The sequence below is a fragment of the Mus caroli genome, chromosome 13 (genome assembly GCF_900094665.2).
Source record: "Mus caroli chromosome 13, CAROLI_EIJ_v1.1, whole genome shotgun sequence".
Classification (NCBI taxonomy): domain Eukaryota; kingdom Metazoa; phylum Chordata; class Mammalia; order Rodentia; family Muridae; genus Mus; species Mus caroli.
In genome coordinates this window covers 112359704-112373717 of record NC_034582.1, presented here as the reverse complement: position 1 = coordinate 112373717, position 14014 = coordinate 112359704, and the positions used below count along the sequence as shown (strand labels likewise).

Genomic DNA, 14014 nt, shown 5'->3' with positions numbered 1-14014 from the left:
TTATGACTGTCAATGAAAAATTTTGGATAAGTATTTGATAGACCAAAAGATCTTCTCTTTTCAGTCTGCCATATTTTCCACAGGAGAAATGTGTAACTAAAATGTAAAACTACTGACTCTAGTAACTAACTCTTTTATTATTTTCAGGGACCCTCTTCAGAATGGATTATTGTCACATGCAAATCTAGAATACAGAGGTCCTTGAAGGACTCTTTATTGCATTCACAGAGGGATTTCTAACACATTCTGGGACAGAACACCATGTATAAGTGATGTAATTCTAAATAACTGTTTCCTCTCCTAGGATGGCTTTAAGGTAGTGAGATCTTTAAAGTCCAATTTACTATTAAGGTGTGATATTCCTCTAATTTGGATGTAGAGAGTCTGGTATATAGACGTCACTTTTATTTCCTCAGATGATGGGATGAGATGAGAGCCGAACCCAAGCTGTGCAGATAAAAGCGTTTCTTTCTCTGTTCTAACTACCTAGATGTAGGCCTGGAAGCTTGTAGCTGCTATACAGTCTAATCTAAGATGACTGATTTAATCTGGCTTCTCTGGGCTCCTGACTGAATTGCTCTGCTTGGCCTCATGTTAACATAGAAGAAGAAGTCTAACAAATTGTGTGACATCATGGAAACAGCTTGTTATTTACAAATCCCGGAGAGAGGAGGAGTAGTAATCTTCCCAATTAAGGCAAATTCAGAAGCTTAGAAGGGAAACTGTTATGTTCAGCCCAGTAGCTGAGGTCACAAAGAGATAGATACCTAGAAGCCCAGATCTTTACTAAGGCTCAAGGAAGTACCTGAACAATTTCTCTGTGAGGAGCTCTAGTTCATGAGTTTAGAGAAAGTGGGTAGGAATCTTTGGCTACAGTGAGACTGCAGCATAGCTCAGTTGTGTAGGGATGGCTCTGTATCAGCCTCATGGAGCAGAAGACAGAAAGCTGCAAACTGTCAAGGATGGCTACGCTGCATTTGATGACTGTGATAGTGCTGTCTTCCAAAGGATACCGAGGCAACATAAAATTACAAGTATTTAAAACAGTTTTTAAAAGTCTATCTATCTATCTATCTATCTATCTATCTATCTATCTATCTATCTATCTATCTATCTATCTATTTATCCATCCATCTATTCTTCTGTCATAAACATCTTGACCATAGTTCCCTTCCCCCAACTTCTCTCAGTTCCTCTCCACTCCCCAAGATCCACTCCTCTATTTCCCTTCAGAAAAGAGCAGGCCTCCCAGGGATATCAACCAATAACAAGTTACAGTAAAACTAGGCATGTACCCTCATATCAAGACTGGACATGGCAACCCAGTAGGAGTTATGACAATAGTTTTAATGACTTAGAAATAATTATATTTTTAAAACAGAAGTATATTTTCAGCAAATGAATCCTCTTTTTTTTTTTTCTTTTCTCCCTGTCTTTTTCCTAATTTACCAGTTTCCAAAATACTTAAGAAAATTGTGAGGCAGTGGATTTGGGAAGGCAGAATTCCAAGATATTGTCAATATGCATTGCTTCCCTTATACAGTTTGCTTTTAAAATGAAAATCACCATAAAGGAAGGGAAGGTAACCCTTCAATAATACTAAATATGGAAATAATTTTGCACATGGACTAAAAAAGACTTAAAACCAAATAGTTGAAGGTTATAGAGTATGTCTTTAAAAAAATGTCTAGGAAGCCTTTTGATAATTGAAACTTCAGCATCTACAAGCTGGAGAAAATACTAGAAACTTCAGGAAGGCGCCCCATTGTACTTAGTTTCTTTGAATTTGTTGAATTAGAATGTTCAATTCAATTAACCATTCTTCATGATTCATAGTTGACCTAGATGGACATTTCCATAATGTCAACAGGAAAATAGGGTTTATTTGGATGGTTGTGGTTGGACCCATGTAGGGGAATATTTTATAATCTTTAATAGCCCTACATGCCCAAGAACAACTGCTACAGTGAACCCTGGTTGGGACATACTGTTTTCAAAGTCTGTCATCATGGACATTGATGTCATTGTGTCTCCTTTAAAACATAGGGCATTTAAAATCTAATGTGAGGTTGCAAAGAGCTGCAAGAGCAGGGCTTATATCATCGTGGATTATAAAAGAAGCTTTTAAAAAATTATACTTTTGAATTGCTCCCATCCCAGATTTTACCCAGTTACTTGATATTCATGGATAGTTCTGTGTACATTCTTACTTGTTTTTATTTTTTCTTTGTTAATTAAAAAGGTCCAGAAGATTGGGTTGTTTCATTAGAGTACATTGCTCCATTTTCCCCCCAAAGGGTTTGAGCCTATTTTTGATTGGTAACTGAGGACTAAGCTTCTTTGTTACACAAGGTTCCATCAAAGACTATAATTTTCGTAGTTGAAAGACAAAAATAACAAAAAGTACTGGGAGATACTTGCAGAGATTACACTGACTTCAGTGATGATGTTTATGGGTCTGTCAAAGTAATAATACTGTTTTGCCTACTGGTATCTGTAGACTTTTAAATTTGACTCCATCAGCATAAACATGCATGTGAATATTAGCTATCACCAAGTTCCCAGTGAGTCTAATGTTCAGTGTTCATAATTATTGGATTTAATCTATATTGAATATATCAATTCTCTTTTTTTTTCTTGATACAAGTACAAAGGACTTCCTGCTTTTGGGGGAACTATATTAGTAATTACTATATACTATGTTAGCATTTCAAGGTAAAAATTACAAAAGCAACCTAGAATGTGTTGTAAGGTAAAAAAATGTGTGTTGTTTTGTAATATGTGAATATTAGAAAATACACACTTAATTGATGAGCATGATAAACATTTCTATTACCAAGGCATATTTGAGCAGAATATTGTAATACTGGGTTATTGTCCTAGCCAGTGTTCTATTTTGTGACAAGATGCCACGACCACAGCAACTCTTAAAAAAGAAAGCTTTGAACTGGGCCTTACGTACAGTTTCAGAGGTTTAGTCTGTTTTTATCATGGTGAGAAACATGTGGCACACAGGCAGACATGCTGCTGAAGGAGTGATTGAGTGTTCTACATCTGAATCTGCAGGCAGCAGGAGGGGAGAGACACTGGGCCTGACATGGGCTTTTGAAACCTCAGAGTCCACCCTCCAGTGACACACTTCCTCCAACAAGACCACAACTCCTAATTTCTCTCTAATTTTCACTCCCCAATGGCCAGGCACTCAAATATGTGAGCCTGTGGAAAGGCCGTGCTTGTTCAAACCATCACAGTTACTAAGGCCTCCATTTGTTTGGTGCTGGTATAAAGCACTTTGCAGGGAAAGGTCTTTGTTAACTCTCCTGTGCAATGAGAACTTCTAACTGCTACCCGAACCCTAAATTCTTCCTTTAGAAAGAGACTTAGGATTTTACCAACCAGTGTGTCTTCCTGGGATATGCTGTTGCAACCCTTCTTTTTTTAACTGAGGGCTGAAGTAGAACGTAGGGATTGTGGCCATCGACCAGCAAGGCTGGATCCTTTGCTAAGGAGCTGCTGCTAAGAAGAGCACATTGATGCCCATGTGCAATAATGGTGTAGGAGGAAGAGCTGAAGGAAGTCCTGGGTGCGTGGACGATCTGTCTATGATTCCGAGTTAGCAGTTATTTCCCCTTTGTAGAGCCCCGTTGTGGTCAGGGATCGCTGACTCAGCTTTAAAGTATGTGCCTAAGAGAGGATCATTTTGCTGCTCCAGAGGGAAGAACCAAAAGGCTGGTAGTCTTTCTGTGCTATCATTCTGGATATTCTTCATGTGATGATGGATCATTGATGAGCTTTGGCCAGTCAGTTTGTGGAAATTGCTGGTTATGGCCAACCTGTGTCTAATACAATTAATTTTAATATGTACTTTGGAGATTCGCCAGCCACAAGGGCCAGAATTATTATAAACTCATGTGACTCATCAGCATGCATATATATTTCTACCAATTTGAGTGTGTTCTGTTATTTCTCTCAAAACATTGGCATTTTCTTTTGATAATCTTACATGTAGTTTGCTCCAAACATAGAGCCCCAAAGCTCAGGGTAATAAATTATTATGCAAACAGATATACAAAATGATCCCTCCTTTGGGATAGTCATTGTAACATGATGGTTAGGTTGGTGATTATTTACCCTTCACAACTAGCCAAACAGAAATATTGTCTTTATGCAGTCTGTAGCTAATCAAGATGTTAGAACAAGAGCTAATATAGTCCAAGAGTCTCAATTTTTTTTAAACTTGGTCCAAGACATCAGTATTAAAACATAAAGATGGAAGACAGAGAAATTTAAAGATAACAAATGCAGTATTAAAAACAAAGAGAAAATTGAAATTAAATAAAAAAAAAGTGGAACCAAAGAGGCACAGAGCATTGAATTCTAAAAGAAAAACATGGAGTGTATACTGGGCTGTCAGCTAAAATAGAAACCCCAGTCTGTGGGCTTCTCTGGTGGACTAAATTATACATTCTCTCTCCACTTCTGTGCCCTGATTCTCATAGCCTTAGATGCTAGCTTCTAACTATCCTAAGTTATTTGTGTTGCTTCAAGGTGAACGAACAACAAGGTTGAGTGAGAGTATGTGCACATTCATGCAGTATGCACAGCAGCCAGAAGAGGGCACCAGATTCCTCGGAGCTAGAGTTAAATAGGTGGTTGTGAACAACCTTGGGAATTGGGAGCCGTGTGCTTCCAGTCCCTGGGAAGAGCAGCAAGTGCTCTTAACTGCAGAGCCATCTCTCTAGATCCCCTCCTCTCTTTTTGATAGAGTGAGAGTAGGCAGAGGCTCTGAGAATCATTTGGATAGCATTTTAATTTGGTCAGATATACATGTAAGTGACAAAGGTTACATAAGGGGGTGTTATTACATATCTTTTACTATGAATAGGGGATCCTGCAAGATTAGAAAAAATGTACATGTGTAGCTGGAAAAATAGTAAGGCCATATATACACAAGTCTCTCTCTCAATGTTTTAACTTATTTGTTGAGAATTTCGTGCAATATACAGATGATATTCTTCTTCAACATTCTCTCCCACCTGTCTACCCACCCAACTTCATGTTCCTTCTTTTGTTTCAAACGAACAAAGAAACAAACACCCCCCAAACAACAACAACAACAACAAAACCTACTAAAGAACCTTGTGGAGTTCTGTTTGTGTTAGCCAACTACTGGTGAGCGTGATGCCTGCCCAGGAGTGTGGTTGATAGACTCAATGCCATTTTTGTAAGGAAAACTGACTCTCTCTCTCTCCCAAGAGCTACCAGTTGCAAATAGCTTCTTGGCTAAGGTTGGGATTCTGCACCTACTTTCCCTCCTCTGTGCTGAGATTTTCTTTTCTGGTTCGAACATACACAGTTCTCTTATGTGCTGTCATAGTCTCTGAGTTTGTATGGGCGCCTGTTATGTACAGTCTGTCCTATTGTGTCTGGAAAATGCTGTTTCCATGCAGTCACCACCTCTGGCTCTTACAATCTTTCCTCCCCCTCTTTTACATATCTCTCTGATCCTTTGGGGGAGGGGTTGTGATAAAGACATCCCATTTAGGCCAGAATGCTCCAAAGTCTCTCCTCCTCTGTGTGTTGTTCAGCTGTGAGTCTCTGTAGTCCTTTCTACTGCAAGAAGAAGCGTCTCTGATGGGGGATGATATATATGCTTAGGTCTTAAGGATAATGGATAAATGGATTGCCATTTTAACATTATGATGGGAAATATCTGTGTGTAAGAGGAGTATTGTTTCTACGCAGGCAACCTTCACAGCAAATGTTAGTTGTGCTGGAATTCCCGACCCTGAGCTGGTGAGAAGCTCTAGACAGACTTTGAAATGGAGGACTGCTTTTTCTTCTGACCTCTTCCCTGCCTTTCTAGCCTCCATCAATCCCATTAAAGCTGTGGTTGGATGAATACCCATCAAGAGATTCTGCAAATGACATTTCTTCTCTGAATTTGTTCATTCATTTACTTTTTGTGAACCCTTCATATGTGGCAGACATGGTGCCTGGTATTGAAAGATAAATATGGCGGCCAAGAAATAGGATTAATATACAAAGGACAGCGTGTCTGACTGGAAGAAACCAATTGATGCTTCAGTCTTCTTGCTTTAACTGTAGAACTCTGGGTGTTATGTCCTCTGTCTTTTAAACACTCCAGTGTGTTACTGTCACTTTTATTTTGTGATGTTCTGTATCAATGTCTGAAAAATTGTGCATCTTCAACACCAGGTGTGTAGTATTTTTTTTCTCCACCTTTAATTACAGCGAACATTAACACAATGTTTGTTGGCATGATGTTAACTTTTAAATTGGAAACAATTCCAGCCTAAATGGCTGTTTTAAGAGATTAGAACTTATCAGAAACTATCATGAGAAAATATAACGCCTTTAAATTTGAGGGAATATTATTTAATTAATACCATCGAAAGTTCACCTAAGACATATATGGAAGAGTAAATTTCCAAAGTTACAGTGTTGCTTTTATGAAGGAAGTTATAGTTTGTAAGTCCCAAGGCACTGGGTTTTCCAACTTCAGCGTTTTAGAATGGCGAATGGCCGTATATCTCGCCGAATTCCCCTTCTGCTTGCAGAGATCAGATAGAGCTAGGAGAAAGCAGAGGTGCCAAGAACAAGGAGTACAGATTTGGAGGGGACACTGGACCCTCTGTACACTTGGCCTATCAAGTAAAGCCAGCTGCTTACTTGTCTCCTGTCCAGGTTTGGAATCCACCCAGTTGCGGGCCGAATGCCTGGTCAGCTTAATGTGCTCCTGGCCGAGGCGGGAGTGCCCTATGATATTGTGTTAGAAATGGATGAGATCAACAGTGATTTCCCAGGTAAGCGGTGGGGGATAGGGGAGGGGGGAGGGGTGGTGATGACGGATTTTTAACTTCCCTTTAAATACTATGCACAAAGTGGTACTGTATTTAGAGTATGATTGTGGGGTCAGCGAAAACTGCCAAGTTTGATAAAGAGTGATGTGAAGATGATAAATGTGCACTCACAGTGAATGTAAGTGGAAGATCTCATTCAGAAAGCTGCAGCAGCCTTGTTGGAAGCACAGTGAAATTTTATTCTTCTGGGAGAGCTGAAGGGTGCTGAGAACCCCGGGACACAGTGCATAGGTGAATCTGAAACCTGAGCAGGTCTGGTTTTTGAGTCCAGATCTCCACTCTCAGTAGCTTGTAGCCTTGAACTCTGCACTCACCAGAGTGTCCTCATTTATAGAACTGCTTCTGTGGATGAGTTCTTGGTGTCTGAAGTTTTACTGTTTTTCTATTGTACCAAGTTATGACCAGTGAAGTAACTCGTGTGCTCCCCGTCTCTGCTTCTCGCCCTCCCTCCTTCCTTCTCTTCCTCTCTGCCTCCCTTTAACCCTCCCCCCTTCACTTATAAGTACTAGGACTTCATAAGATAAGGCACTGTACTTTATAGCTGTCATTGTGTAGATGTGGAATGGTAATGACATTTGGCCCGAGATCATGTTTGTTAAAATTAGACCCGTTCCCTCTGGCAAGTATCCACTGTAAACTTAAAAAGAAAACACTGTTTATTGGGAAAAAATAGCAACAATGAAATTGTGTGTATGTCTAGATGCACATGGCATTTTTGGCAACATCCTTAGATAATTTAAATTACAGTCCTTAAAGAGGGAATTTAGGCCCTTTTAATTTTACGCTCCTTTTTAAATTTAACTGTTGTTAAATTATGTGTAAAACCAGCCAGTTCCAGGAATTATGGACACAGCTTTAATACAGTACAGACTTTTAGACATTGGTTTTTTTTTTTTTTTGACATTAGATTGCATCTTAATGGGTCATTTTGAGAGTTGAAAATGGATTCAGATCTTATAAAATCATGTGAATGGCAAGTTAATTCCAGGGACAATAAAAGCATTATAAAGTCAGATGAGGTAGATCCACTGGTAGGATAAGCACCATAAAGCAGGCTTCAGTCAGGACAGCAAAGCCCCATCTGCGCAGGGCCCACTGCTGGATTCTAGTTCTCTGACATTTTCTGGTAGAGTTGTATGTAGTACCTGACACAGGTTAGCCTCTTATAAGAATTTGGTTTTATTATTGTTAAAAATATCCCTATAGTTTGCCTAAAAAGAAGTGCGAGTGACCTGTTGTGTTCCATATTTTCTGTCCCTCCCCTCTGTTTTCAAACATAGACACCGACTTGGTTCTTGTCATTGGAGCAAATGACACTGTGAATTCAGCGGCTCAAGAAGATCCCAATTCTATAATTGCAGGCATGCCAGTCCTTGAGGTCTGGAAGTCCAAACAGGTACACGTTTAGACTTAACTGTTCATTCTCAGAGTCACTTGAAATGTGCGTGTGCAGAACTTTCTTTGGTCACTTAATGAGAACTGGCGATGCCTTTTAGGAGGCTCAGGAGTACAAACATAGCCTAGGGACCTGTCCCTGTGTCGGGCTTCCTTCTGCTCCCTGGACACCACAGATCCTGAGTGACCATGTGAGCAGAACCAGATGAGATTATGTGGCTGGATTAACAGAATCTGTAACTGCAGCTGAATAAAGGTCCTGTGAGCAACTGGAGTGTGTCTGGCCAAGTTCCAGGTTAAGTCCAGTGAAGCAGATGGCTTCCCTCTGGGACAGTGAGTCAGTATCATCGCCTTCATATACCAAGATGAGCACATTTTTTTTTCCAATTTATTTATTTTTTATGGGGTATTTGTATGTTGTTACAGACTGTTTAATGAAGAGGCGATTTCAAAACTTAAAACAATAACATGGCACAAGAAAGGAAGCTTCACTCATGCATATGACTCCTGTGTTAAAGCTAGCTGCTGGATTCTGGAGAATTCAAAGGCTTCTAAATAGTCCTCTCATTTCTTTATTGCTTCTGACCATGCGCACACTGTGAGAACTGTGGCAATGTCGGGGCTGGAGGGATGCTTTGTGGTTTAGAGTGCATACTGATCTTTTGCACAGGACCAGAGTTCAGTTCCCAGCACCCACAGCAGGAGGATCATCACCACCTGTAACTTCAGCACTAGATTTTGAACACCTTCCAGCTACAAAATCTGCATGTACACACGTCGCCCCGTACACACAATAAAATAAAATAAAATAAAATATAACTTTAAAAGGATTCTAGTAACATAATGAACATTTCCCATTAGTTTTGTTTCTTTTATTGTAAATACACGAGTTTGAGATGAGCAAAGTGTCCTTGCGCGTGTATATAAGGCTGTTATTGTACTAGTAGTCAATATTTGAAAGTCTTAAGACTTGCATTATTGTACTAATGTCATATAAGGCACGGACATATTTCTAATGCTTTCATTTTTGAATAGATCATATGTTCTAGAAGACCATCCAGAGGTTTTCAATTTCTTAAGAACCAACCTGACATTTGCAGAGTAACAAAATCAGTAATAAATGTCAGTGTGCCTATCTATGTCACTATGGTGTTTCTATGGCAACTAACCCCATTATTGTCCTTGGTCCATATATCTTATTACTTTTTTAGTTGTCTTTTTGAAGGAAGCTATTTTGTTTTTGACACGCCTTTGTCCTAGAACTATCTGATTTAGTTTACTCTGAAGCGGTAGACAAGAGTCATACCATTTTCCCTACTTGTTTGTAATCTCCAAGTGGGAGCTCATGCAGGGGATTGTTTTCTTTAGCTTATTCATAGAAAAGCAGATGAGCTCACAGTGTTATCTTTCCAATGAGAAGATGTTATTCACAGACTTAGTAGAAAAAAAGCACAAGGATGAAAAGCCACTGCAGCCTTTTTGACACAAACATCCCTCTAACGAGCATAAGAGTATGATGAAAAATGATCATTAATATAATGTAAACATACATTTAAAAATCTCTGTATTGAATAATTAGTAGTGGGATGGGCCTTGCTCACACTTGAGGAGGAAGTCCTGTGTGCTTTTACACACCTGGGCTCTATGGGCAAAGTCCTGTGTATTTCACAAAGCTGGAATGAAGTAGTTTGACTTTCGCCACCATAAATCCATGATGGACGTGAGGAGGGATGCATGTTTTACCTGATCTAAGTATTGACTAATACTCACTTGTATGGAGATGCCACCTGTGCCTTGTATCTGTGCATTTATATTTTCATATATTAAATAAATAAATAAAAGTCAAAAAAGTAATGTACAAATAAAACAACAAAACCAGGAAAAGGCAGTGCTTTGAGCCTAGCCCGTCCTGTCAAATATAATTTCTTCAATCTTTGGTTCTTAGGTCATTGTCATGAAGAGGTCCCTTGGCGTTGGCTACGCTGCTGTGGACAATCCGATCTTCTACAAACCTAACACAGCCATGCTTCTGGGGGACGCCAAGAAGACATGTGATGCTCTGCAGGCCAAAGTTCGGGAATCCTATCAGAAATGAAGATTGAAGATCCAGCCGATGCCTTCGGTTGCAAGAACAGAGAAAGGAGGCATTCATAGATGAGCAAAGCTCTCAAGACCCAAAGAAGCCTCACAAAACAATGAAGATTTTCAAGATCAGCACCCCATGCTTCTCAAAAAGCATTGGAAATTCTCATGGCCTACCTACGTACTGTCGCCATTGTCCAAAAAGCAAGAGTATTTTGTCCACAGTGAAAAAGCAGCCTCACTTTAGATGCAACCCCACTGGATTCTTAAAATTCCCTTTCAGTAGCTAGAAATCAGTTCAGAAGTTGAATGTTCGAGATTTCAGGATATGGGTTGGTCTGAAAAATATTACACAGTGTGATCATTGTAGACACCTGCATTTAGTGCCTTTTTTTTTCTTCTTTTTCGCCAAATGTGACTAATTTGAAACCTTTATCAACTTCTGACCTGTTCTCTTGCATCTTAGCCATACTCCAGATTGATCATGCCAAATCTGCAGCAGGTTATCAGCCTTCACTATAGACTCTAGATTCCAAAGATCTATTTTCTCACTTCTATTTTAATATGTAAAAGGTCTAGATAGTTTAAGTAATAACTTAAACATAATAAGTTGTATTTTTGAAAGTCCCATTGCCAATTGGTCTCTTTAACTGCAATCAACTAAGTGCTCTTGAATGGACTGTATTAAGTGCGCTTGAATGGAATGCAACCATCTGAGTAATAAATGAGTTCATGAAAGTGATGTAGCTTCGTCTCTGATGACAAAGAGCTAACATTAAATGGTTCCACTCATTAACACTGGAGGAAGACCTACTACTTTGTAATAGGTAGAGTTAATCTCTCTTCATTGTTTAGAAGATGGAATTGCTTTTCAAAGCCACTGTAATTTGTGAGGTCATATATAATTTGATGACACTGAAACATAATAACAGTACTTTTAACCATATCTTCAATGAACAGTGAAAAAAGGAACATCTTTCATAGAAGTTTAGATTTTCTTTGTGACTTTACCTTTTACATCAAAAGCTCTTAAGTAGAGATGAATGTGGCACATTATTAGGATTCTGTCTCTCTGTGCACTCAGTTTGGTACCAAGTCTCCCAAAGCAGTTATTAACCCATACAAGGCTTGGGGCTAGGGCTTAATTGGTCAAGTGCTCGCTTTATGTGAGGTCCTGAGTCCAATCCCCACTACTGAAAAGCAACACAAGCAGCAAAGCTGTTGACGCACACAAAGCTGTCTCTAAATCTAAAGACTAACAGTGAAAACTTTGCTCATCTTTATCAAGTTTCTAATGCACAATATCTGTTAGGTTTATGAGCAAGTTCTGTTTCACTGTGTCTGAGATAAAGGATGGGGGACGGAGGAAGGGGAAGGAGGGACAGGGAAGAGGGAGGAGAGGAGGGAGAAGCAAGAGGGAGATGTTAGAGCAGCAAAGATTTCTTTTAAATGTCTAAGAAATAAATGCAATTTACTAATGGATCTGAGGTTATTAGTAACTTCAAGTTTATCATAAAAGTTCTATTAGACAAAATTAAATAATATCTTTACTCATATCCCTTTCTTCCTTTTAAAGCCGCTGTAGGTGTTTCTAGAAAGTAGCAAGTTAAATTTTGAAAGTAGTTCCAAAATTCAATTTAAATCTTAATAATTGAAGGGGATGTTACTTCTTTCCCCAGATGCCTTTTGGTGGTATCTAGAGACATTTTTGGTTTTCAGAACTGGCAGATCCTACTGGCATCCGATGATAAAAGCCAGGGAATGCTACTAAATGATCATACTAAATGCACAGGACCAGACCCCAGCACCATGTAGTACAGGGTATAATCTACTCCCCAAGTATCAATCTGATGTCTTTCTTGGTGTCTTAAATACTAATTACAATATCTAAAGCATGGCAGTTTTAGTTTATGGCACTATTTATATGGAAAAAAAAAGCATTTGTCAAAATGAAGGCTGGGGCTTTTGTTTTTCCGAAGCTGGGGGAAATGAGGAAGTGTAATTCAGCTGTGATCGTCGGTATTCACCAATCTACAATGGTTAGTGCACCTGCTTCCCTCACGGGGCTATTAGAGGCAGAACAAAGGGCTTTGCTACTGTGCATAACTCAAGACTCCTTCAGAGTTCATGGGAACCAGGTAAGTGCAACTGACTCATGGTACACACACCTGGAGCTGCCTCTGTGTTATAACTGGCTGTTGATTTCCAGAAAGGAGGGGTGAATCTCTGAGGTGAAGAAGACACTATGCCTGGTCTCCTTTGGGCAAAGTTCCTTTAGTTGTAGAAAGAGAAAAAGGGGGGGGGGTCATAGTTATGGGAGTCAATCCTGAAGGCAGTGTCTGACATTCATCCGAAAGACAAGCCCTAGGCCCTAAGACAGGGCTCTGTTGTTGGCTGGCTTTCTGGAGCCTTCCCATAGAAAAAACAAGTGCCAGCAAGACAGGATCAGGCTGTACACTCACGCCTGCAGTACCAGCAATTAGGAGATTGCGTAGTAGGATCGCAAGTATCAGGCCATTCTGGGAGATATTGAAACTAGTCTCAGAAAGTGAACAAATAAACAATCACACTCAGATTATTTACTTTTGGTATTGACAGTAAATCTATCTATCTTATGTATATATATCTGCCAGTCCTTAGCCATCCAGTTACTGATCTAATTGGTTTTACTTAACTTTATTGCACAAGATACTTAAAAGATTTATTTTGAAGATTTTCAAGTATATAATTAAGTTATTCCTCCAAAAGAAGTAGTGGCTCAGGCCTGCAATTTTAGCACTGGGAGGTAGAGGCAAGAGGCTCAGGGGCTGAAGGACAGGCCCCGCCATATAGCAAGTTTGAAAGGAGCCCAGACTGCATAAGATTCTATTTCAAAACCCAAACCAAAGCAGCTCCCCAATAAGAACAAAAGTACTTAAAAAAGTTGGATGATCTTGGATGATTATTTGAGGCAAAATCTAAAAACCACAAAAATGTTTTTTTTTATATATTAAAAAAAACAATCCAAGACTTTTATAAAAATCTTGTTTGATTTCTCTATTCCTGATAAATCATACAACTGACAGATATGACTCATTCCATATTTTCTTTTATATATTTTTAAATTCAACTCCCTTAGATCTTGTGAACTTAAAATCCTTAGGGATGAATACTTTTATAAAAAACCGAACTTATTTGGCTTAATACTGGTGGCCAGAAAGTTGGAACAATTTGCCCTAGCATGTACTAGCATAGAAGCACAATGACTGGCCTTAGGGAGACAGAGCCCAAATGGGAGGTAGGCAGCTAGCAAAAGGGGAGAAAGTCAGGTTGATACTTTTATAAAATCAGTTCTTGAGTAAATGAATCTAAGCTTAGGAGACTTGATGCACTTCCTAGGACAGCAGCAATCTATTCCTTAGAGTGGACTTAATTACCTTCACTAGGTATCTATCCTGAAGGGGCTCAATGGACCTTGAGATGGAACCTTTCAAGATAAATCACATCCACGCCACAATGACGTGTGTGTGTGTGTGTGTGTGTACACACGAACATATAATATATTGGCCATTGTGTCTTACAATCTGTTTTGCTCTCCAAATCATTGAATTGCTACCATTGATCTGCTTGTCTTATTGGCCATCTTTAATTTTCTCTCATCTGGTTTCATTTGG

The 14014-nt window shown here is 39.3% G+C and overlaps 1 protein-coding gene across 6 annotated transcripts in view; it reads left to right on the top strand.

The window, feature by feature from the left end:
- Nnt (nicotinamide nucleotide transhydrogenase) overlaps positions 1-11103 on the top strand; it is a 108838-nt gene extending 97735 nt beyond the window's left edge. For all 6 annotated transcript variants that reach the window (XM_029468546.1, XM_029468545.1, XM_021181102.2 and 3 more), the window contains 3 exons: positions 6709-6827; positions 8165-8280; positions 10225-11103. In XM_029468546.1, coding sequence (XP_029324406.1) covers positions 6709-6827; positions 8165-8280; positions 10225-10374 — 385 coding nt within the window. In that variant the 3' untranslated portion in view covers positions 10375-11103. The remainder of the gene's footprint in view (positions 1-6708; positions 6828-8164; positions 8281-10224) is intronic.
- Positions 11104-14014: the final 2911 nt, after the last annotated feature.